Source organism: Nycticebus coucang, chromosome 1 (assembly GCF_027406575.1).
Source record: "Nycticebus coucang isolate mNycCou1 chromosome 1, mNycCou1.pri, whole genome shotgun sequence".
Lineage (NCBI taxonomy): Eukaryota > Metazoa > Chordata > Mammalia > Primates > Lorisidae > Nycticebus > Nycticebus coucang.
This window is the reverse complement of record NC_069780.1, coordinates 48,148,478-48,170,787: the sequence shown is the minus strand read 5'-3', so window position 1 is coordinate 48,170,787 and position 22,310 is coordinate 48,148,478. Positions and strand designations below refer to the sequence as shown.

General features: G+C 38.2%; 1 protein-coding gene across 1 annotated transcript in view; it reads right to left on the bottom strand.

The window, feature by feature from the left end:
- Positions 1–21,745, bottom strand: part of DCAF16 (DDB1 and CUL4 associated factor 16) — a 30,901-nt gene extending 9,156 nt beyond the window's left edge. The window contains 8 exon segments of the mRNA XM_053597502.1: positions 16,441–16,506; positions 16,815–16,949; positions 16,951–16,995; positions 16,997–17,016; positions 17,505–17,562; positions 17,564–17,630; positions 17,633–17,807; positions 21,710–21,745. Of these exon segments, the coding sequence (XP_053453477.1) occupies positions 16,441–16,506; positions 16,815–16,949; positions 16,951–16,995; positions 16,997–17,016; positions 17,505–17,562; positions 17,564–17,630; positions 17,633–17,807; positions 21,710–21,745 (602 nt within the window).
- Between the last annotated feature and the right edge of the window lie 565 nt (positions 21,746–22,310).

The following is a 22,310-nucleotide window of genomic DNA, read 5'->3' as shown; positions in this document are numbered from 1 at the left end:
AGCTGCCTCCAGTCGTATCAGAACTGTGACTAACATCTCATACCCCATAAGACCACGTGTTGCCCAGACAATATTCAATAACATATACAAACTGCTTTGTTTTTGGTTGTGTATTTTTTCTTTTCTTTTTTTTTTTGTTTGTTTATTTTGACGTTGTTGATGTTCTTTTGTTTTTTAATTTCAATTTTTTCCATACAGATCCCTTTTTCTTTCTCAATTTTTCTAGTTTAATTATAATTTCCCACTGCTGCCTTTTTTAATAACTACAACTTCATTTTTGCTAGTGTTTCTACCGCTATCATTTGGTTTTTCACCCCATTGTATCCCCGTAAAGTTTTCTGTTTGCTTGTTTTGGTTTGATTTATAGCATTTTTGTCTTTCCTCTCTACTTGGTGGAGGTCGGGTACTGTGTCTGATCAGGTTAGCAAAGAGCTGCTGACCTCAAGGGAACCACCCAACTGGGGCACCCCCAGAAGGTGGGGTTTTTTAAGGTTGTGTCAAAGTACCCTACTGTACACCTATATTGCCCTGTCTCCCTCTTTCTGTGCCTCTCTTCTTTTTGTCAATATTCCTTATCCCCACCCCCTCTCCTTTCTCTACCTTTCTTTTTTTTTTTCTTATCACTCGGTCCTCCTTTCTTTCATCCCTTTTTTGCTCTTCAATCTTCTCACCCTTCTGGTCCTGTAACCCTTAGTCCACAGGCACAAGATCTTAAAGAGCAAGAGGAAGTGAAAGGAAAATTAGGGCAAGGAAACAGATAAAAGAAATCACTCATGAGGAAGAATCAGCAGAAAACTCCAGGCAACATGAAGAACCAGTCTAGAACAACCCCGCCAAGGGAACATGAGGTAGCTACTGCAGAGGATTCCACCTATACAGAAATGTTAGGAATGACAGAAAGGGAATTTAGAATACACATGTTGAAAACAATGAAAGAAATGATGGAAACAATGAAGGAAACTGCTAATAAAGTGGAAAATAACCAAAAGGAAATCCAAAAACAGAATCAAATCAGAGATGAACCATATGAAGAATATAAAAAGGATATAGCAGAGCTGAAGGAAATGAAACAGTCAATCAGGGAACTTAAAGATGCAATGGAAAGTATCAGCAACAGGTTAGACCATGCAGAAGAAAGAATTTCAGAGGTAGAAGACAAAGTTTTTGAGATAACTCAGATAGTAAAAGAGGCAGAAAAGAAGAGAGAGAAAGCAGAAAGTTCACTGTCAGAATTATGGGACTTTATGAAGCGTTCCAACATACGAGTTATAGGAATTCCAGAAGGGGATGAAGAATGCCCCAGAGGAATGGAAGCCATACTAGAGAATATTATAAAAGAAAATTTCCCAAACATCACCAAAGATTCTGACACACTGCTTTCAGAGGGATATCGGACCCCAGGTCGCCTCAACTCTAACCAAGCTTCTCCAAGACACATTGTGATGAACCTGTCCAAAGTCAAGACAAAAGAAAAGATTCTGCAAGCTGCCAGGAGTAAGCGCCAGTTGACCTACAGGGGCAAATCCATCAGAGTGACCGCAGACTTCTCTAATGAAACTTTCCAAGCAAGAAGACAATGGTCATCTACCTTTAATCTACTTAAACAGAACAATTTTCAGCCCAGAATTCTGTACCCTGCTAAGCTAAGCTTCAAAATTGATGGAGAAATCAAATCATTTATGGATATACAAACATTGAGGAAATTCGCCACAACAAGACCAGCTCTACAGGAAATCCTTCAACCTGTTCTGCACACTGACCACCACAATGGATCAGCAGCAAAGTAAGAACTCAGAAATCAAAGGACAGAGCCTAACCTCCACACTGATGCAAAAGATAAAACTAAGCAATGGACTCTCACCAAATAAGACGAATAGAATACTACCACACTTATCAATTATCTCCATAAATGTTAATGGCTTGAATTCCCCACTGAAGAGACATAGATTGGTTGACTGGATTAAAAAACACAAGCCATCCATTTGCTGTCTGCAAGAAACACACCTGGCTTCAAAAGACAAATTAAAGCTCCGAGTCAAGAGATGGAAGACAATTTTTCAGGCAAATGGAATTCAGAAGAAAAGAGGAGTTGCAATCTTATTTTCAGATACATGTGGATTTAAAGCAACTAAAGTCAAAAAAGACAAAGATGGTCACTTTATATTGGTCAAGGGAAAAATACAACAAGAAGACATTTCAATTCTAAATATTTATGCACCCAATTTAAATGCTCCCAGATTCTTGAAGCAGACCTTACTCAGTCTGAGCAATATGATATCTGATAATACCATCATAACAGGGGACTTTAACACACCTCTTACAGAGTTGGACAGATCCTCTAAACAGAAATTAAACAAAGATATAAGAGATTTAAATGAGACCCTAGAACAACTATGCTTGATAGACGCATATAGAACACTCCATCCCAAAGATAAAGAATATACATTCTTCTCATCACCCCATGGAACATTCTCCAAAATTGATCATATCCTGGGACACAAAACAAATATCAACAGAATCAAAAGAATTGAAATTTTACCTTGTATCTTTTCAGACCATAAGGCACTAAAGGTGGAACTCAACTCTAACAAAAATGCTTGACCCCACCCAAAGGCATGGAAATTAAACAATCTTCTGTTGAATAACAGATGGGTGCAGGAAGAAATAAAACAGGAAATCATTAACTTCCTTGAGCATAACAACAATGAAGACACAACTACCAAAACCTGTGGGATACTGCAAAAGCAGTTTTGAGAGGAAAATTCATCGCTTTAGATGCCTACATTCGAAAAACAGAAAGAGAGCACATCAACAGTCTCACAAGAGATCTTATGGAATTGGAAAAAGAAGAACAATCTAAGCCTAAACTCAGTAGAAGAAAACAAATATCCAAAATCAAATCAGAGATCAATGAAATTGAAAACAAAAGAATCATTCAGAAAATTAATGAAACAAGGAGTTGGTTTTTTGAAAAAATAAATAAAATAGATAAACCATTGGCCAGACTTACTAGAAAAAGAAAAGTAAAATCTCTAGTAACCTCAATCAGAAACGATAAAGGGGAAATAACAACTGATCCCATAGAGATACAAGAGATCATCTCTGAATAGTACCAGAAACTCTATGCCCAGAAATTTGACAATGTGAAGGAAATGGATCAATATTTGGAATCACACCCTCTCCCTAGACTTAGCCAGGAAGAAATAGACCTCCTGAACAGACCAATTTCAAGCACTGAGATCAAAGAAACAATAAAAAAGCTTCCAACTAAAAAATGCCCTGGTCCAGATGGCTTCACTCCAGAATTGTATCAAACCTTCAAGGAAGAGCTTATTCCTGTACTGCAGAAATTATTCCAAAAAATTGAGGAAGAAGGAATCTTCCCCAACACATTCTATGAAGCAAACATCACCCTGATACCAAAACCAGGAAAAGACCCAAACAAAAAGGAGAATTTCAGACCAATCTCACTGATGAATATAGATGGAAAAATTCTCAACAAAATCCTAGCCAATAGATTACAGCTTATCATCAAAAAAGTCATTCATCATGATCAAGTAGGCTTCATCCCAGGGATGCAAGGCTGGTTTAACATACGCAAGTCCATAAACGTTATCCACCATATTAACAGAGGCAAAAATAAAGATCACATGATCCTCTCGATAGATGCAGAAAAAGCATTTGATAAAATCCAGCATCCTTTTCTAATTAGAACACTGAAGAGTATAGGCATAGGTGGCACATTTCTAAAACTGATTGAAGCTATCTATGACAAACCCACAGCCAATATTTTACTGAATGGAGTTAAACTGAAAGCTTTTCCTCTTAGAACTGGAACCAGACAAGGTTGTCCTCTGTCACCTTTACTATTCAACATAGTGCTGGAAGTTCTAGCCAATACAATTAGGCAAGACAAGGAAATAAAGGGAATCCAAATGGGAGCAGAGGAGGTCAAACTCTCCCTCTTTGCTGACGACATGATCTTATACTTAGAGAACCCCAAAGACTCAACCACAAGACTCCTAGAAGTCATCAAAAAATACACTAATGTTTCAGGATATAAAATCAATGTCCACAAGTCAGTAGCCTTTGTATGCACCAATAACAGTCAAGATGAGAAGCTAATTAAGGACACAACTCCCTGCACCATAGTTTCAAAGAAAATGAAATACCTAGGAATATACCTAACGAAGGAGGTGAAGGACCTCTATAAAGAAAACTATGAACTCCTCAGAAAGGAAATAGCAGAGGATATTAACAAATGGAAGAACATACCATGCTCATGGATGGGAAAAATCAACATTGTTAAAATGTCTATACTTCCCAAAGCAATCTACCTATTCAATGCCATTCCTATCAAAGTACCTACATCGTACTTTCAAGATTTGGAAAAAATGATTCTGCGTTTTGTATGGAACCAGAAAAAACCCCGTATAGCTAAGGCAGTTCTTAGTAACAAAAATAAAGCTGGGGGCATCAGCATACCAGATTTTAGTCTGTACTACAAAGCCATAGTACTCAAGACAGCATGGTACTGGCACAAAAACAGAGACATAGACACTTGGAATCGAATTGAAAACCAAGAAATGAAACTAACATCTTACAACCACCTAATCTTCGATAAACCAAACAAGAACTTACCTTGGGGGAAAAACTCCCTATTCGATAAATGGTGTTGGGAGAACTGGATGTCTACATGTAAAAGACTGAAACTGGACCCACACCTTTCCCCACTCACAAAAATTGATTCAAGATGGATAAAGGACTTAAATTTAAGGCATGAAACAATAAAAATCCTCAAAGAAAGCATAGGCAAAACACTGGAAGATATTGGCCTGGGGGAAGACTTCATGAAGAGGACTGCCATGGCAATTGCAACAACAACAAAAATAAACAAATGGGACTTCATTAAACTGAAAAGCTTCTGTACAGCTAAGGTGACAATAACCAAAGCAAAGAGACAACCCACACAATGGGAAAGGATATTTGCATATTTTCAATCAGACAAAAGCTTGATAACCAGGATCTATAGAGAACTCAAATTAATCCACATGAAAAAAGCCAACAATCCCTTATATCAATGGGCAAGAGACATGAATAGAACTTTCTCTAAAGACGACAGACGAATGGCTAACAAACACATGAAAAAATGTTCATCATCTCTATATATTAGAGAAATGCAAATCAAAACATCCCTGAGATATCATCTAACCCCAGTGAGAATGGCCCATATCACAAAATCTCAAAACTGCAGATGCTGGCGTGGATGTGGAGAGAAGGGAACACTTTTACATTGCTGGTGGGACTGCAAACTAGTACAACCTTTCTGGAAGGAAGTATGGAGAAACCTCAAAGCACTCAACCTAGACCTCCCATTCGATCCTGCAATCCCATTACTGGGCATCTACCCAGAAGGAAAGAAATCCTTTTATCATAAGGACACTTGTACTAGACTGTTTATTGCAGCTCAATTTACAATCGCCAAAATGTGGAAACAGCCTAAATGCCCACCAACCCAGGAATGGATTAACAAGCTGTGGTATATGTATACCATGGAATACTATTCAGCCATTAAAAAAAATGGAGACTTTACATCCTTCGTATTAACCTGGATGGACGTGGAAGACATTATTCTTAGTAAAGCATCACAAGAATGGAGAAGCATGAATCCTATGTACTCAATCTTGATATGAGGACAATTAATGACAATTAAGGTAATGGGGGGGAAGCAGAAAGAGGGATGGAGGGAGGGGGGTGGTGCCTTAGTGTGTGTCACACTTTATGGGGGCAAGACATGATTGCAAGAGGGACTTTACCTAACAATTGTAATCAGTGTAACTGGCTTATTGTACCCTCAATGAATCCCCAAAAATAAAAAAAAAAAAAAGTAAAAAAAAAAAGAATTTGGAGACAGCAGAGCTATTGACAGCTCTATTGACCTAGAGCTGTCAATATTTCCAAGATGAATTTTGTAAACGCGAAGTAGTCTCATATTTGTTCTAATACTACCAATCACTTTCTTGTGTACTGTGCTAAGCCAATTATAGCAATAAAAGTAAGTACTGTTACTAGCACCAAAGAAAGGTTGAGTGCCTTACCCACAGTCTCATACCTCTGGTACCCCTACCTAGGCCATCTTACTGCAGAACCCTTGTCAACCTAACATAAACCTTATGGTGGTTACATATTCAACTATAACTCCACATATTGGGAACATTCTCATTTTAACTCGAAAGCCTGCTGTAGAAGTATATTTCATCAGCTCCAAATAATAAGCTTAACACTATCAGTTGAGATCTGGAATGACACCCAGTGAATGACTTCCATTTTTTCAGCTGCACCAGCTCATGAGAGCTGACTGTGCACATCTCTTCCCACCTCCACATTTAGCAATGTCACAGTAGCAGCTTGAAATTAGCCATGGTGGGAGCACTTACCACAGAAATCAGCAATACTAGAAATCTGTGCTTCTCAAGAAAAAGCACATGATGGTCCAACATCTACTTTAGTCCCAATTTATTATGAAGAGATTTAATACTCTAAATTAAAATCTTACGAATTCTGAAAATGCTGTTATTGGAAGTGTTTACGTTACTTTCACTGTCATAATGTTTCATTTATATTATTGTTGTGATAGCAATTATTTATATTTGTCATTGTTTTTCAATTACCTTCTCCAAGTTTGCTGTATTGCCATGAACTACTCCTTGCTACATTTAAAAATGAAACTCCTTTATTTAGGCATGCATCTCTTTATATTCTTCTTTTATAAAAAATTATCCTGATATCCTAAGTAGGAAAGTTAATGATTAGCATTGATAATATATTGATACCAGGTTATAACCACTGTTTTTCACTTCAAGATTACTTTTAATTTACAAAGAATCAAAGCAATTAAAGAGATGACACTGACTAATTTTTTTCACACATAACTTATAAATCTCATGCAGGATTCCATTCACCTCCACCCCCTCCACCCTTTCTATATTTAGTCCAACTGCAGACAAGATCTGACACTTCTGGCAACTTGGTCTTTAGCAGCCTCTTCATTCAACATTTCCTATTCACCCATCACGTATGTGGGGGCATTTACTAATAACATCAAAGGAAGTGTCAGTAATGTCACCTCATTTGAAGAGATTATGGAAGAGCTGCATAGGAGTCTTTGTGCTTTGGTATCTTAGAATAGAGCAGAAAGTAGATATTGTGGGATATATTGTTGATTCAGTAGAATAATGGAGCAGAATATTTCATAAGAAAATTGTATCTAAAAGAGAATAGCCCAAGAAATAGGAAGATTTATGTGAGCAGAAAATAGTAGCAGGGTCCCTAAAAGTTAAAAATGTATCTCAATTGTGGCTATTAAAAATTAGTTTATGGTTTGCTGAAAGATAAGATAACTTCAACCATTTGGAAGGTCATTACTATTTTATAATTTCAATCACTTTTGGTCGAACAGCAAGATGAAGGCTTATCCTCAGTTCGTGTGGTTTGATACAATTTTAGCCACTTTTGACAGAATATCTAAATTTACAAATTCAAGGATGACTTATTCTGAGCAGGGTTAGCTCTCATAACAGAGGTGGCGGCCACTGCTCAGTGGCCCTGAGATCTGCTCATCTTCCTGAAAACGTGTGAGTTCAAGCAGCTCTCTTCCTCTGTCAGGATTTGACTGTCAAGATGGCAGTAAATGTGTGTTTAACTTAGTTGGACAAGAAAACACTAGTACACATTTTATAATTTGGCTCAAAGAAAATTGAATTCCATCTGAATGCCATCTGTCATCCTGTGGAAAACAGATGAAATGCAGGTTGAGTTCCTAAAGTAAGTCTGAAATTGGTGAGAGGGACTGCATGGAGAAGCAGTTAAACAAATTATTTATTTGTTCTGGGAACTTTAGTCATAGTTCTAAAAATTAGATGATTGCTGTGTGCCTAGAATTGCTCTATGTGCCTTATGGTTATTAAGTAAATCAATTTTCAAATCGCCTATGAGATGAGTACTTTTAAGCATCCCCATTTTACTGAGGAGGAAACTGAAATTCAGAGAGGTTAAGTACTTTTGCTCCAGGTCACCTAATTAAGGGGGCAGCAGGCCTGTAGAAGTTGAACCCACATACTTGGCTCCAGAGTCTGGGCTAACTTCTATTTTTATTAGCTCTCTAAGTCAGGCAGTCACAATTACAGATGACTGTTAATAATAAATGCATTCCTTAGGGTTAGAATGGATTTTAGAAGTGTCTAGTCCATATGAACCTTGTGTTTGTTGGCCTAACTCGTGGTTAAACAGTCTTTGCTTATTCTATTCTAATAACAGGGAATTTCCACTTCAGGAAGTAGTTAATTGAATAGTTGGGAATTTTTAATTCATAAATAATTCTCCATTTAAGGCAAAAGTCTTCTACCACCCTATATCCTCTACTGACCAGAGTTCTGCTCCCTGAAGCAAGGCCAGATTAGCTTCTACCCTTCCATGTGTCAGCCCTGGAGGGCCTACTAATGAGGGATAGCTTTTATAACTCCCTGTGGTCACTTGCTTTATAGGGTAAACATCCCCAGCCTGCTTACAGTTCTTCTTTTTACACTGTATTAAGATTGTTGGCCATTTTCCAGTCTCCCTCTTAAAATGAGAATCCTTGAACAGGATGCAAATTTGACTAGGATAGCGATTATCTCCATTCAGTGGGTGCTGGTTTTCTATTTATAATATAGGGCTGAATGCATAGATATTAATCAGTCTTATATTTTATGGTCACATGGAGATTTATGGCCACTAATATCTTTAGGGTTTTTCCATGTGGATTGCCATGAAAATTTATTTCCATCCCATATATCTGGTCTGGTTTTTCATTTTAGACCTAATGTAGGATGTTACATTTATCCCTCTTAAAATTTATTTTAATAGTTTTAGCTGGCGTTAGGCACTGTCAAAATTTTTTCACATCTTACAATTTCACAGGATTTCATGACCTTGTGGAGCTGATAGTTTAATGTTCACATATGGGCTTTAAGAAACCCAGATGAGGGCAGGGAAGAAAGCAGCACATGTGAAGTGCCTGGCTTAATCCAATAGGGGTATTTTGTTATGGTTTTTTTTTTTTTCTTTTATTGTTGGGGATTCATTGAGGGTACAATAAGCCAGGTTACACTGATTGCAATTGTTAGGCAAAGTCCCTCTTGCAATCATGTCTTGCCCCCATAAAGTGTGACACACACCAAGGCCCCACCCACCTCCCTCCGTCCCTCTTTCTGCTTCCCCACCATAGCCTCAATTGTCATTAATTGTCCTCATATCAAAATTGAGTACATAGGATTCATGCTTCTCCATTCCTGTGATGCTTTACTAAGAATAATGTCTTCCACTTCCATCCAGGTTAATACGAAGGATGTAAAGTCTCCATTTTTTTTAATGGCTGAATAGTATTCCATGGTGTACATATACCACAGCTTGTTAATCCATTCCAGGGTTGGTGGGCATTTAGGCTGTTTCCACATTTTGGCGATTGTAAATTGAGCTGCAATAAACAGTCTAGTACAAGTGTCCTTATGATAAAAGGATTTCTTTCCTTCTGGGTAGATGCCCAGTAATGGGATTGCAGGATCAAATGGGAGGTCTAGCTTGAGTACTTTGAGGTTTCTCCATACTTCCTTCCAGAAAGGTTGTACTAGTTTGCAGTCCCACCAGCAGTGTAAAAGTGTTCCCTTCTCTCCACATCCATGCCAGCATCTACAGTTTTGAGATTTTGTGATGTGGGCCATTCTCACTGGGGTTAGATGATATCTCAGGGTTGTTTTGATTTGCATTTCTCTAATATATAGAGATGATGAACATTTTTCATATTTTTGTTAGCCATTCTTCTGTCATCTTTAGAGAAGGTTCTATTCATGTCTCTTGCCCATTGATACATGGGATTGTTGGCTTTTTTCATGTGGATTAATTTGAGTTCTCTATAGATCCTAGTTATCAAGCTTTTGTCTGATTGAAAATATGCAAATATCCTTTCCCATTGTATAGGTTGTCTCTTTGCTTTGGTTATTGTCTCCTTAGCTGTACAGAAGCTTTTCAGTTTAATGAAGTCCCATTTGTTTATTTTTGGTGTTGTTGCAATTGCCATGGCAGTCTTCTTCATGAAGTCTTTCCCCAGGCCAATATCTTCCAGTGTTTTTCCTATGCTTTCTTGGAGGATTTTTATTGTTTCATGCCTTAAATTTAAGTCCTTTATCCATCTTGAATCAATTTTTGTGAGTGGGGAAAGGTGTGGGTCCAGTTTCAGTCTTTTACATGTAGACATCCAGTTCTACCAACACCATTTATTGAGTAGGGAGTCTTTCCCCCAAGGTAAGTTCTTGTTTGGTTTATCGAAGATTAGGTGGTTGTAAGATGTTAGTTTCATTTCTTGGTTTTCAATTCAATTCCAAGTATCTATGTCTCTATTTTTATGCCAGTACCATGCTGTCTTGAGCACTATGGCTTTGTAGTACAGACTAAAATCGGTATGCTGATGCCCCCAGCTTTATTTTTATTACTAAGAACTGCCTTAGCTATACGGGTTTTTTTCCGGTTCCATACAAAATGCAGAATCATTTTTTCCAAATCTTAAAAGTACGATGTTGGTATTTTGATAGGAATGGCATTGAATAGGTAGATTGCTTTGGGAAGTATAGACATTTTAACAATGTTGATTCTTCCTGTCCATGAGCATGGTATGTTCTTCCATTTGTTAATATCCTCTGCTATTTCCTTTCTGAGGATTTCATAGTTTTCTTTATAGAGGTCCTTCACCTCCTTCGTTAGGTATATTCCTAGGTATTTCATTTTCTTTGAAACTATGGTGAAGGGAGTTGTGTCCTTAATTAGCTTCTCATCTTGACTGTTATTGACGTATACAAAGGCTACTGACTAGTTGACATTGATTTTATATCCTGAAACATTAGTGTATTTTTTGATGACTTCTAGGAGTCTTGTGGTTGAGTCTTTGGGGTTCTCTAAGTATAAGATCATGTCATCAGCAAAGAGGGAGAGTTTGACCTCCTCTGCTCCCATTTGGAATCCCTTTATTTCCTTGTCTTGCCTAATTGTATTGGCTAGAACTTCCAGCACTATGTTGAATAGTAAAGGTGACAGAGGACAACCTTGTCTGGTTCCAGTTCTAAGAGGAAAAGCTTTGAGTTTTACTCCATTCAGTAAAATATTGGCTGTGGGTTTGTCATAGATAGCTATCCACCATATTAACAGAGGCAAAAATAAAGATCACATGATCCTCTCAATAGATGCAGAAAAAGCATTTGATAAAATCCAGCATCCTTTTCTAATTAGAACACTGAAGAGTATAGGCATAGGTGGCACATTTCTAAAACTGATTGAAGGTATTTTGTTATGTTTTAGTGCATTGCTGAGACTCTTGGGAAGGGGCAAAATTGCACTCAGGAATAATGTGAAAGCATTCATCATTTCTAAGAGCTTAAGTAGGAGCAGGGACAATGGTGACTTGGAGAATGAAAAGGCAATGTTGAGCCTAGTTTAATTTTCTTCCATATGTACCTGTTAAGTGCTGTGGTGAAGAATTTGGTTGTGAAGAGAAGCTATCTCATACTAGAAAATTGGGATCTACCATTTACCATATTTCTTAATTCCTCCTTATATTGGACTCATTCACAATCTCAAAGTCTTATTTCTTTATCTTTTATATTCTAGAAATTATCAGTAAGAACTACAGGGACACCCTCTTAGGTAACCTTTTTCATCTTCTGGATTTTCTTTTTTTTATTATTATTATTTCCAAGTATTACAGGGGTATAAATGTTTTTGGTTACATGGGTCATTTTTTTAATGCTTGAGTCAGGGTTATAAGGGTGCTTGTCACCCGGATAGTGTTTGTTGTACTGATTAAGTATGTTTTTACCCATTCCCTCCTCCTTCTTGCCCGTCTTCCTTATTTGATCTCTTGAGTTATACAAAAGCTGTCCAAAAAGTATCCAGCCATGTATAGCTCTATTTTTCATAGAACATGGCTGGATACTTTCTGGCCAGCTCTCATATATTGTTATCTACTTTGCCAAAGATCACTTGTCCATACACAGATGGTTTTATGTTCGGGTTTTTGGTTCTCATCCATTGTCTATGTCTCTACTTTTGTGCCAATGCCATGCTGTTTTGGTTTCTATAGCCTTGTAGTATAGTTTGGAGTCTGATAATGTGATGCCTCCAGATTTGTTCCTTTTGCTTAAGATTGCTTTGGCTATTCAGGCTCTTTTCGGGTCCCAAATAAAATGTAGAATTATTTTTTATAGATGTGTGCAACATGATATTGGTATTTGGGTGAGGATTGCCTTGAATCTGTAAATCACTTTGGGTAGTAAGGACACCTTCTGGGTTTTCTAACAGAAAGAAATAATCTCTGCATTCATATCGGTGCATAGTTACAGAATTTAATGGCACTTCCTGGGGCAATTTTTCTTTTTTCTTTTGAGGAACATGTATTTTTTTAAGTAGAAAGAAAAGGATTTGTTTGATGTTTTCAGGGTGTCTCCCTAAGTATACCCCTACACAGGCACATAGACAATTAGGATAATAGTCCTGGAGTAATGCTTTCTCAGACTTGTTTCTGCTTCATGCTGACACCTTCTGAATCTGTCTTGGGACCACCCACAGAGCTCATTAATACTCATAGCCTAAGGGTAATAAGACTGGGAAAGGAAAAATTATCTCTTACTCATCTTAAATGTGCTACACTTTAATCTTTTACGTATATTAATATTCATCATCCAGCAAAGTTAAATCAGTAATATTTCTCTCTCAATAGGAGTAATATTTCTGTCTCAATAATTAATTTTCTACTGCTGAGAGTAAATGTTAAAGAATCAGTTCTTATTTACATTTAATTTTTCCAACAACAGATTGATCAACAATTTAAGGAGAATAAAGTAGCAATGGAAAGAGCAGAATCATAGAATCATATAATGTCAGAGTTGGAAAAGACATTAGGGATTATGTAGTACAGTGTCCTCCCCAACACAGAAAAAAACAAGGCCAGGAAAGGTTAAATGATTTGCATAAAGTCACGAAGGAAGTTTGTGTTAATCTTTCAAAAAGTTAATGGAGGTAAAATGTCCTTGTTTCTAGACCAGAGTTTCTCAACGTTGGCAATACTGACATTTTGGACCTGATGATTCTTTGTTGTTGGGAAAGGGGTGCTGTCCTATGCATTGTGAATCATTTAGCAGCATCCCTGGCCTCTACCCACTAGATGCCAGTAACCTCACTGCAAAGTCATGACAATCGAAAATGACCCAGACATTTGTCAAGTATCTCTTGGAGAGGGGAACAAAATTGCTACCTGTTGAGAGCCACTGGACTTGGCATTGTTTAAAAAAGCAAAGTTCTGGGCCTTATTCTAAGATAACATAAGAAGCTAAGGATTGTAGTAATATAACTCTTAGGAATTTCACAAAAATCTTTCCTGCTGAAAATTGTTCACATAAGCTTTTATGCAATTGTAGTCCACACAATGATGGGCATGAAATAGTTAAGTGGTTGCACCCCTCCCCTGTATGTTACTAGGACATAGTCTTTGGGTTCCTCCTAATTTTCTGTTAACTAAGATTAACAGAAGTCCCTGTATGTTACTAGGGACTTCAAGCATTGTTCTAGAGCTTCCCAGAGAGGAAAATCTACTCTCAGCTTGGATCCCATGAAAGTAAAGCTTCTTGGGATACTGGGATTTAAAACCCCACCTTCATATGCCTGCATTTCCCAGGGCATGAAATATGCTGTATGTAGCAAAAAAGAATAAAGCTGACACACAACCAAAGGACATTCTTCAAATAGAGAGCTAGCCATGGACTCCTTTAGCCATTATTGAAGTAGGAAATCAGCATTTCACAGAGTGTCTTGAAAGAATAAGAAGACTTCTGTTGATTTTACTTAACAGAAAATTAGGAGGAACCCAAAGACTGCATTTTGAGCAAGGATATAAGCAGAGAGTGAGAGCAGAGAGAAGATTGAAGAAAGAGGCAAATAACTTATAGTGGATACTGTGGGATATGCAAGGCTGAGAAGGGAGGCCCTGCATATGACATCATCCAGTGCTCAGTGGGGAGGAGCCACTGATGGGTGGAAGAGCTCTGCAGCTGCCCTTCTTGGTGCTGTGTCTCCCCATCCCCTCGGCCTGCCTTTGATATCAAGTGGCATCTGCCATGGACAAGGTTGTCTCTGTCACAACCTTGTCTGTAGGAGGTAGTTTCCTCTTCTTTCCTGGAAGCATAAGCAGCAGAGTTTGGAGATCTCAATGGCCTTGGAGGCAACCCTGAAACAATAGGGGACACAAGAGAATAAATGTTCCAAACTGCTGTCTGCAAGTGGACAACTCTGGAAGACATTCTGTAGATTCCCAGTGGAATCGAGTATATTATGCTCACAGCAGTGACCTCTATAACATGCCACCCACAGCGGGGTCTCCCTCCCTGTCGCACTCCCGCTTCTTGCCTCACCTCCCAGATAAACAACCTGAACCACAGTTCTTGCCTTGGGCTCTGCTTTCAGAGGAACACAGACTGTGCCTCTGTGTGGTACTGGTATTCATTAAAAATATTAGAATCCAAAGTAACTGTATAGTAAATTGTATCTGATTCTCATTCCAGAGTTTGAGTTCATTTATTCTGAATAGCCATTTTGCCATCCTCATTTAGGCCTGAATTAAAGAACCTCTTTTTTTTTTTTTACATAAGCAATATATTTGAATTTTCAGACTTCTTTTCTACCTCTTCTACCTCTATACCCTTCTCCATTAAAGAAAAAAAAAAGAAAAGAAACAGGTATGTGTAACATTTAAAAAGTGAATTTCATGGAACATCTACATAGGAACAGTTTCTGATACATTCACTTACACAAACAGTAAAATTTGGTTTCGGGTCAGTAATTTTTACTAACAAATTATTTTTTTCTACCTACTACAGTTCTTTCCTTTTTCCTTAAAACAGGACAACTAAGGCTCAGCAGAAATACTAGGTTAGAAATATTCTTTTCTCTCTTTAAAATTGCTATATATTTACAGAATTTGTGATTCCATCACTGCCTCAATTTTTTGATGCCACCTTGTACACAGCACTTACTTATGGAGAATAGGAAAAGGCACAACTAAGAGAGGGAAGAGGATATTGGATTTACTCTTAATAGTCTGTTTTGTGATTCCCTTTAGATGCCAGTCAACCAGGACCACATAGAGATTTCACTTTACTGAACAATATGTGAAAAGATTTAATGGTCTCGTGCATTTATTTTATATATGTCGATTTCTAAATTTGGCTCACTTAAATAAACCCATTTACAAGGGCACTTATTCTTCCTTATTCAGCCAGAAGAACAGCCAAAGCTACTCTCCTTAGAAAAACAATGCAGTTGAAACCTTTAACTTCAGATCATATTAGGCTAAGATTTTCTATAAGTGTCCTTGAAAGTAGAAGCATTCCTGGAAAGTTTGCAATGGATGTGGAAAGTGTGTAAACTTCTGCCCCAAGAAATTTTATACATATAAAATATTTTAATCCATTAGCAGTTAGTACTGAAAGCCTAAATGTTCTCTTAATCCTTTCCCATTATCTTTTGGAATGTATCATATTTTCTCTTGACAAAAGTCTGAGTGCCAAGATTCAGAAAATATATTCTATAGTCTTTAACCCACAGGGATGATCTTACAGGCCAGTTTAGCCAGAGATAGCCTAGTGGGAACCTAGGATCTAGAATGCTCATGCTATAATTGCTGGTACAGAGTACTTCAATAGGTTTAGAGTAGTTTACACTAGGTTGGAAACTACATTCCCCCCACAAAAATAGTAGGCCCTAAAAGGTACCATATATGGCATATCTATACAAAACCTAGGAAAGAAATCCATATTCCCACCATGTTCCTTTGTGTAGTTATTCAGTTTAATTCACTTCTCTAGAAATGAACAGCAGAGAAGAGTATGCTCAGAAAGGTATTCTTGGGGGTAGCCAATTTCCTGTTTTCCGTAATGGCTGTTATGAAGGTTGGGTAACAAAAGGGTTGGTGGTCTACTTTTTCCTTCCCATATCTTCCTTTAACTAGAAATCTAGTTAAAATCCATTCAGAAAGGCAGGGTTAATTAAGGTGGGTCAGGTGGAGAGAACTGAGTGTGGATAATATTCAACTTATCTTTTGTATTATGGTCTCTTTGACGAATTCTCTATTGAAGTTCTCATTTTATCTGCAGGGTTTGTCAGACAGTATGCCCACAAGGGACATGGTCTAGAGTTGAGTTACAGGATCCTTGGGTATATATAATCAGTACTTGGTAGTACTTTGGCTTGCTAGGGCTCAGCATAGTTCAGTTTGGTTGAAAAGGTATAGTTTCTCCAGTGTGAACTACGACATGGTTAACTTTGTATCTCTTTCTCAATTAGCAACATCAGAGATATCCGAACAAATGGTTATGTGATGCAGTTCAGAGTTTGTAAACCGCCTTTTGAAAGTTAATGTAAGAGTAAGTCATATGGGCTCGGCATGCTGGCCCACATCTATAACCCTAGCACTTTGAGAGGCTGAGGCAGGAGGATAGCTTGAGCCCAGGAATTTCCAGATCAGCTGGAGCAACATAGCAAGACCCCATCTCTATACAAAGTGGTTTTTTTTCCTAATTAGTCAGGCATGGTGATGCCCACCTATACTCCCAGTTACTCAAAAGGCTACAGCAGGAGGATTGCTTGAGCCCAGAAGTATGAGGTTGCTGTGAGCTATGATAGTGCCACTGGCCTGAGTGACAGGAAAAGACTCCGTCTTAAAAAAAAAAAAGTAAGTTGTGACAATGAGTTCAGCGTCTGTTGTTTCCTAAACTATTTTAGTTAGCCAGCCATAGCAACAACTAGAAACACATGAATTGGGGATGTTTTAGGTATCAGGTATGGGAATGACTCTGTCAACATTCAGCTTAACTGGTGGCAAATTGCAGTGCTCCATTTAGAGTGGCATGATCTCTAGAACCGGCTGGGACTTACAAGGGGCTTTTCAAAAGATGGGTCATTTTCCCATAAGGACATTTGGACTTGAATGCTGATAGCAGCACAATTCACAATTGCAAAGGTGTGGAAACAACCCAGGTGCCCTTCAACACATGAATGAATTAATAAACTGTGGTGTATGTATACTATGGAATACTATTAAGCCATAAAAAGACAGAGATGTCATATCTTTGTAACAACTTGGATGGATTTGGAGAATATTCTTCTAAGCAAAGGATCACAAGAATGGAAAAACAAGCATCCTATGTCCTCAGTACTTAATTAGAACCAGTAGATTAACAAATACATGCTCATGTGAGAAAAGAAAAACTCAATTAAATTCAAGTAAGTGAAAGGAAAGAGTTGGGCAAATTCTCACAAACAGGTACATTGCATAGGTATATTATACACTTCCTGAGTGAAGGGCACAACTACAACCTGAAATTTAACCATACAAAAGTGAATTATGGAACTAGTCATGAAAACCCCACAATTAAAAAAGGTGGGACTCCGCAAGAAGCCTGGGGAGGCCATTCAGAAATCAGTTCGTTTGGTAACAGAATGGAAGTAATGGGAGAATCTTAGACATAGTTCTTGAGGTATATAGACTGGTGCAAGTTAGGATTTAAAAGTTTTCAAGTTGTAGAATATTTTAAAAGGCACTTAACCTGATAGACAAGACTCTGAAGAGGCAAGAAGTTGGGTACCACAGGGTCCTCTTCTTCAGAGGAATATCACTCCTCCCCAAAACTCTCATTTGCGTAGCTAATACTCTCTTCCTCTTCACTTTGTCTCTGATTAGGTGTTAGGAGAGTGATTTATGGGATCCATTAGAATAAAACAGACGAAAGAACCAGAAAAAGGTAATAATCTATGCCAGCAGAACACTGTTACTGGCAAATAAAAACAAGAGATGAAATAACTTTTTACCAAGATTAATTTGTCTATCAGTCCATTATACACACAAAGTATGCCTCTGGCCCACACCACTGTGAAGTTCTTCTAGATTCACAAAGAAGACATCTCAGTTCTCAGGATTTTTTTTTTTTTCATTATACTATGTATACCAGTGGCACAGGTCACAGAATATCTCCTTCAAATCTTGGCTACCCAAAAAGAGAAGGGGTTCTCATCTAGGCAAGTAGACTTTATTAGAGTGGTCTCAACCTGTAGTGGTGCTGTGAAGAGATACTTTGTGTGCTCTGCTTTGTCGGCAGTGACATCATGTCTACTTGGCAATGAAAAGAAGCTCAGCAGTTACCTTGGTTATGTGCTGGTGCAGCAACTTTTGTGCAGGGGGAATGATGGGATCAACTGTCAAAGACATCTCAATATTGTTTTCCATAGGTGATGCAAATGCCCTTGGAAAGTGGTGACTTAGCTGTGAGACCATATGGAAAGACAGCCTTGACTTAGAATTGTTCATGAGGGTTACTTTTAGAGGGCCTGTCCTGGTGGTAGAGCCACTAGATGTTAAGATTCTTCGTGGGACCTCAGAGGTTGAGGTCAGAAGAACAATTTTATATAAGCTCTCCTTGGGGAATTCTCCGCCCCTTCAGTAGACTTCTTTTTCTCACCTATGGACGATCCTTTACCCTTTCTTACCTCAAGCCCAGCTGAAAAAACCTGCTAGGCCTAGTGCCACCAACCCTGTTCCAACTGTTGCACAGCCACTCTGCTCCAGAGAACCAATTTGATACTGCTGTGAATCAGTGCTCTGTGGCACCTCCTATATTACACTCGGGATGGTGGCTAACAAAATTTATTTCTGTCTGGATGTGCTACACATTAAAAAATAATGTCTTGATATTAAATAAGCTTTAAAGCCATAAACTAACTGCATGTCCAAATCCATTAGCCCCAAGAACTTGAGATTTTTATTATCTTATTTTCATTGAGATATATGACTGGGAATTACTTCTCAGATTATCAACCTCAGATATTCTGGAAAATGTGAGCTCTGTCTTAGTGGGGAAAGTGACTTGATGCTGCCCCTTGGAAAGTGAAAAGTATTTGTGAAAATTAGGCTATCTTTGAAGCACCACCTAGCAAATTTATGTATTTTCCCCTAACTGTTATATTTACATCATTCAAATATTACATTAAAAAAACAAGTACTATTCAAATAAAACATTTTTCTACTATCTTCCCAATGTCTTGTGATTAGCAATTTCCTGGAGAATGCACAAGCACGTGTGAGCATGTTTGTGTGTGTGTGTGTGTTGCAAGAAAGATGGTTGTACATATTACTAAGGAGGAGGAGAGGCCCCTGACCTCCTCAGTCTTGGGAGAACCTCTGTCCAAGCTTTTAGAGTGATGGATGATGGGAAAAAATGGGCAGATGTCAAGCTCAATGCTTTGAGGACTCCTATAGTAGAGTGTATGTAAAGAAGTTATACCCTGTTTCCCTGAAAATAAGACATCCTCCGAAAATAAGACCTACTTACAGGAAAGATAAGACGTCCCCTGAAAATAAGACCTAGTGCATCTTTGGGAGCACACCTTAAAATAAGACACTGTCTTATTTTCAGGGAAACAGGGTATATTTGCCTTCTGTGGAGCCCTTAGATTTAAATCTCCAAGAGCTCAAGGACGTTTCTTGGTCCTCTGGTCTGTGTCCTGTATCTAGCCCAAGCTTTGTGTTAGTGAGAGCTAACAAGAAGAATGGTAAGCTCACCTGAGTCCTATGTGCTGGGCATTATTCTAAGAGCTTTACATCTGTCAACTCTTCTGAAAAGATGTGCTCAATAAATGTTTTAAGATATTGACTACAAACACATAATAATTGTTTATCTACAATGGTTAGGTAAAATCTGAAGCAAATTTAAAATATAAAAGCAGTGTGATTTTTGAAGGCCTGTTTATGACTTTGTCAAGTCACAGATGATAGATCACATTCCTATTTCTGTGTATCAGTATGCTTTCTTTTTTTATTGCTAACGTGTTTTGACTCTCATTTCTACTCTTTCTGCTCTTTCTCTGGGATGTTCCAACTTTTCTTTCTTTCTTTTTTTTTTAGAGACAGAGTCTCATTTTGTCACCCTCAGTAGAGTGCTGTGGCATCACAGCTCACAGCAACCTCCAGCCCTTGGGTTTAGGGGATTCTCTTGCTTCAGCCTCCCTAGTAGCTGGGACTACAGTCCCGCCACAATGCCCAGCTATTTTTGTTGTTGTTGCAGTTTGGCCGGGGCCAGGTTCTAACGCGCCACCCTCCGTATATGAGACCAGCGCCCTACTCACTGAGCCGCAGGCGCCACCCATGTTCCAACTTTTCTGAACACGTAAAGTGATCTAAGCTTCAAGCTGTTTCAATTGCATTAAACCCAAAAAAAATTACAGCAGTTACCAGGAGGCTGAGCTTTCCCACATTTCTGTTGGAAGTTAGTGACCCCAGTGGTTAGAAGAGAAAAAACAGTATGCAGGTATGTCCTTTTTTAGCTATCAACATTGGTTTCCACCAGTGGGCGCAATAACAGATACATGCTTTCCCCAAGGTCTCCTGAGAGTACATCTGTAGTTTAACTGTCTTGTATATAACTCAGATTTCTTCTCTACTGAATCCATCCTTTCTCTCCCTCCCAGATCTTCCTTCAAAGCATACTATGTCGGACTCCACCTCTAAGTCCTGTTTACTTCATTTGCATACATTTTTTTCTCATTATCCCTATAGGCAATTGGTCCTGCTGGCAGGGTGCCCAGAAATGATGCATGCCCGGTGATATTCAGTGGAACTCTCTTCTCCTTAGACCAAATTCCAGCTGGGTACTTGTGGACTTCTGGGATCACAAAAAAAAAAAAAAAATGTAAACGTGTGCAGTTTCTTTCTAATCATCTGGTGACCTGTGGACATTCCCTTGAATTCGTTAATTTGACATTTTTATCTACAAAGTAGCATTAATCCATTTTCCCTCCTCAAATACATCACGCTAAATTCTCTCTCTGAATTTATCCTCTGATAAATACTATAAGATGTGCTCAATAAATGTCAGTGATAATCTTAGGATCTCCCATTTAAAGGAGTGCACCATACTCACTAAAAAAGAAAAATGTAAATCAACGACTTACCCTGGTAGTTAAAAATGCCTACTGACTCCATTAAAAAATAAAATTGTGTGTGCTTTCCAAAAAACATTTAGGCATGCTGGATTTTTATTGTGATAGGAACAGATTAAGAAGATGGTGACCAGCTGTTTCCTGTAGAGACTATGAAACTAAAAAAATAAGAAACAAGTTAAACTGAAGCTTGGAGTGGTTTAGATTTAATGTGTGGAAAAACTTCCTGTAAATACAAGATGTAAAAATTTGGGATGGGTTTCAAAGAAAGATATCTCAACATTTTCTGGAAGTCTTCCAAAATGAAATAAATTTGCCCTTGGATGGCTACAATAGGGCCCTTTTATTATGACATAATGCTTCAAGATCCCTTTCATTACTGCAGACCCATTTTTTAGATAAAACAAACATAAGGAAAAATGGAAGCATTACAAAAATGACAGAATGGTATTTTAAAATAATCATTGGATTATTTCAAACTAATTTAATTTCATGATTTGGTTCTAGATCAATGTAATATAACAAATACATTTTAGGTATTTGCTAATAAGACAAAGACAATTAAAATGAAGTCCTTATTCTCAAGGAGCTCCCTATGTACTCAATCCTCAAGGCAAGTTGTAAAGTATGTTTCCATCAGAGCTTTAGACATGTGCTGTGGAGAAGAGATTATTCCCATCGCAGCTTTAGACATGTGCTGTGGAGAAGAGATTATTCCCATCGCAGCAAAATTTGAGAAGGCTCCAAACAAAAAGTGGCTTTTGAGCTGGACCTTGATGGATGGACAGAACTTTGGTGGGTAGAGTTGGAGTAGACACACACACAAAGATCCCTCGTTCAAAGGGATCAGAATTCGTAAAGGTCTGGAATTCCTAAGTGCTTGAACAGGGTGAAGGATGGGCATATAAGGCGGGGGAAGTGCTGATAATAACAAAAAGAAAATCTGAGCAAAGGCATGACACTCTCATTCTCTGCCATGTAGGCATCAAAATCCAGAGAGACTGATCACTTAAGATCAAGATAAGGACACAGCTGTGGAAGTGCAGGGGAGTTGGTGGGCGTGCCATCTTGGAAAATCCATCTGAGACGAAATATAGAAGACATCCCTATAAATAATTGCATTGGAAAGCAACATTTCAGCCAGATGGCCATGGTGTGATTTTTGCATCGTCTCTACTCTAGGAGTTTATCAAACATCCCAGGCTAGTATTCTCCAAAACTACAGGCATCCCTGGGCCACTTCA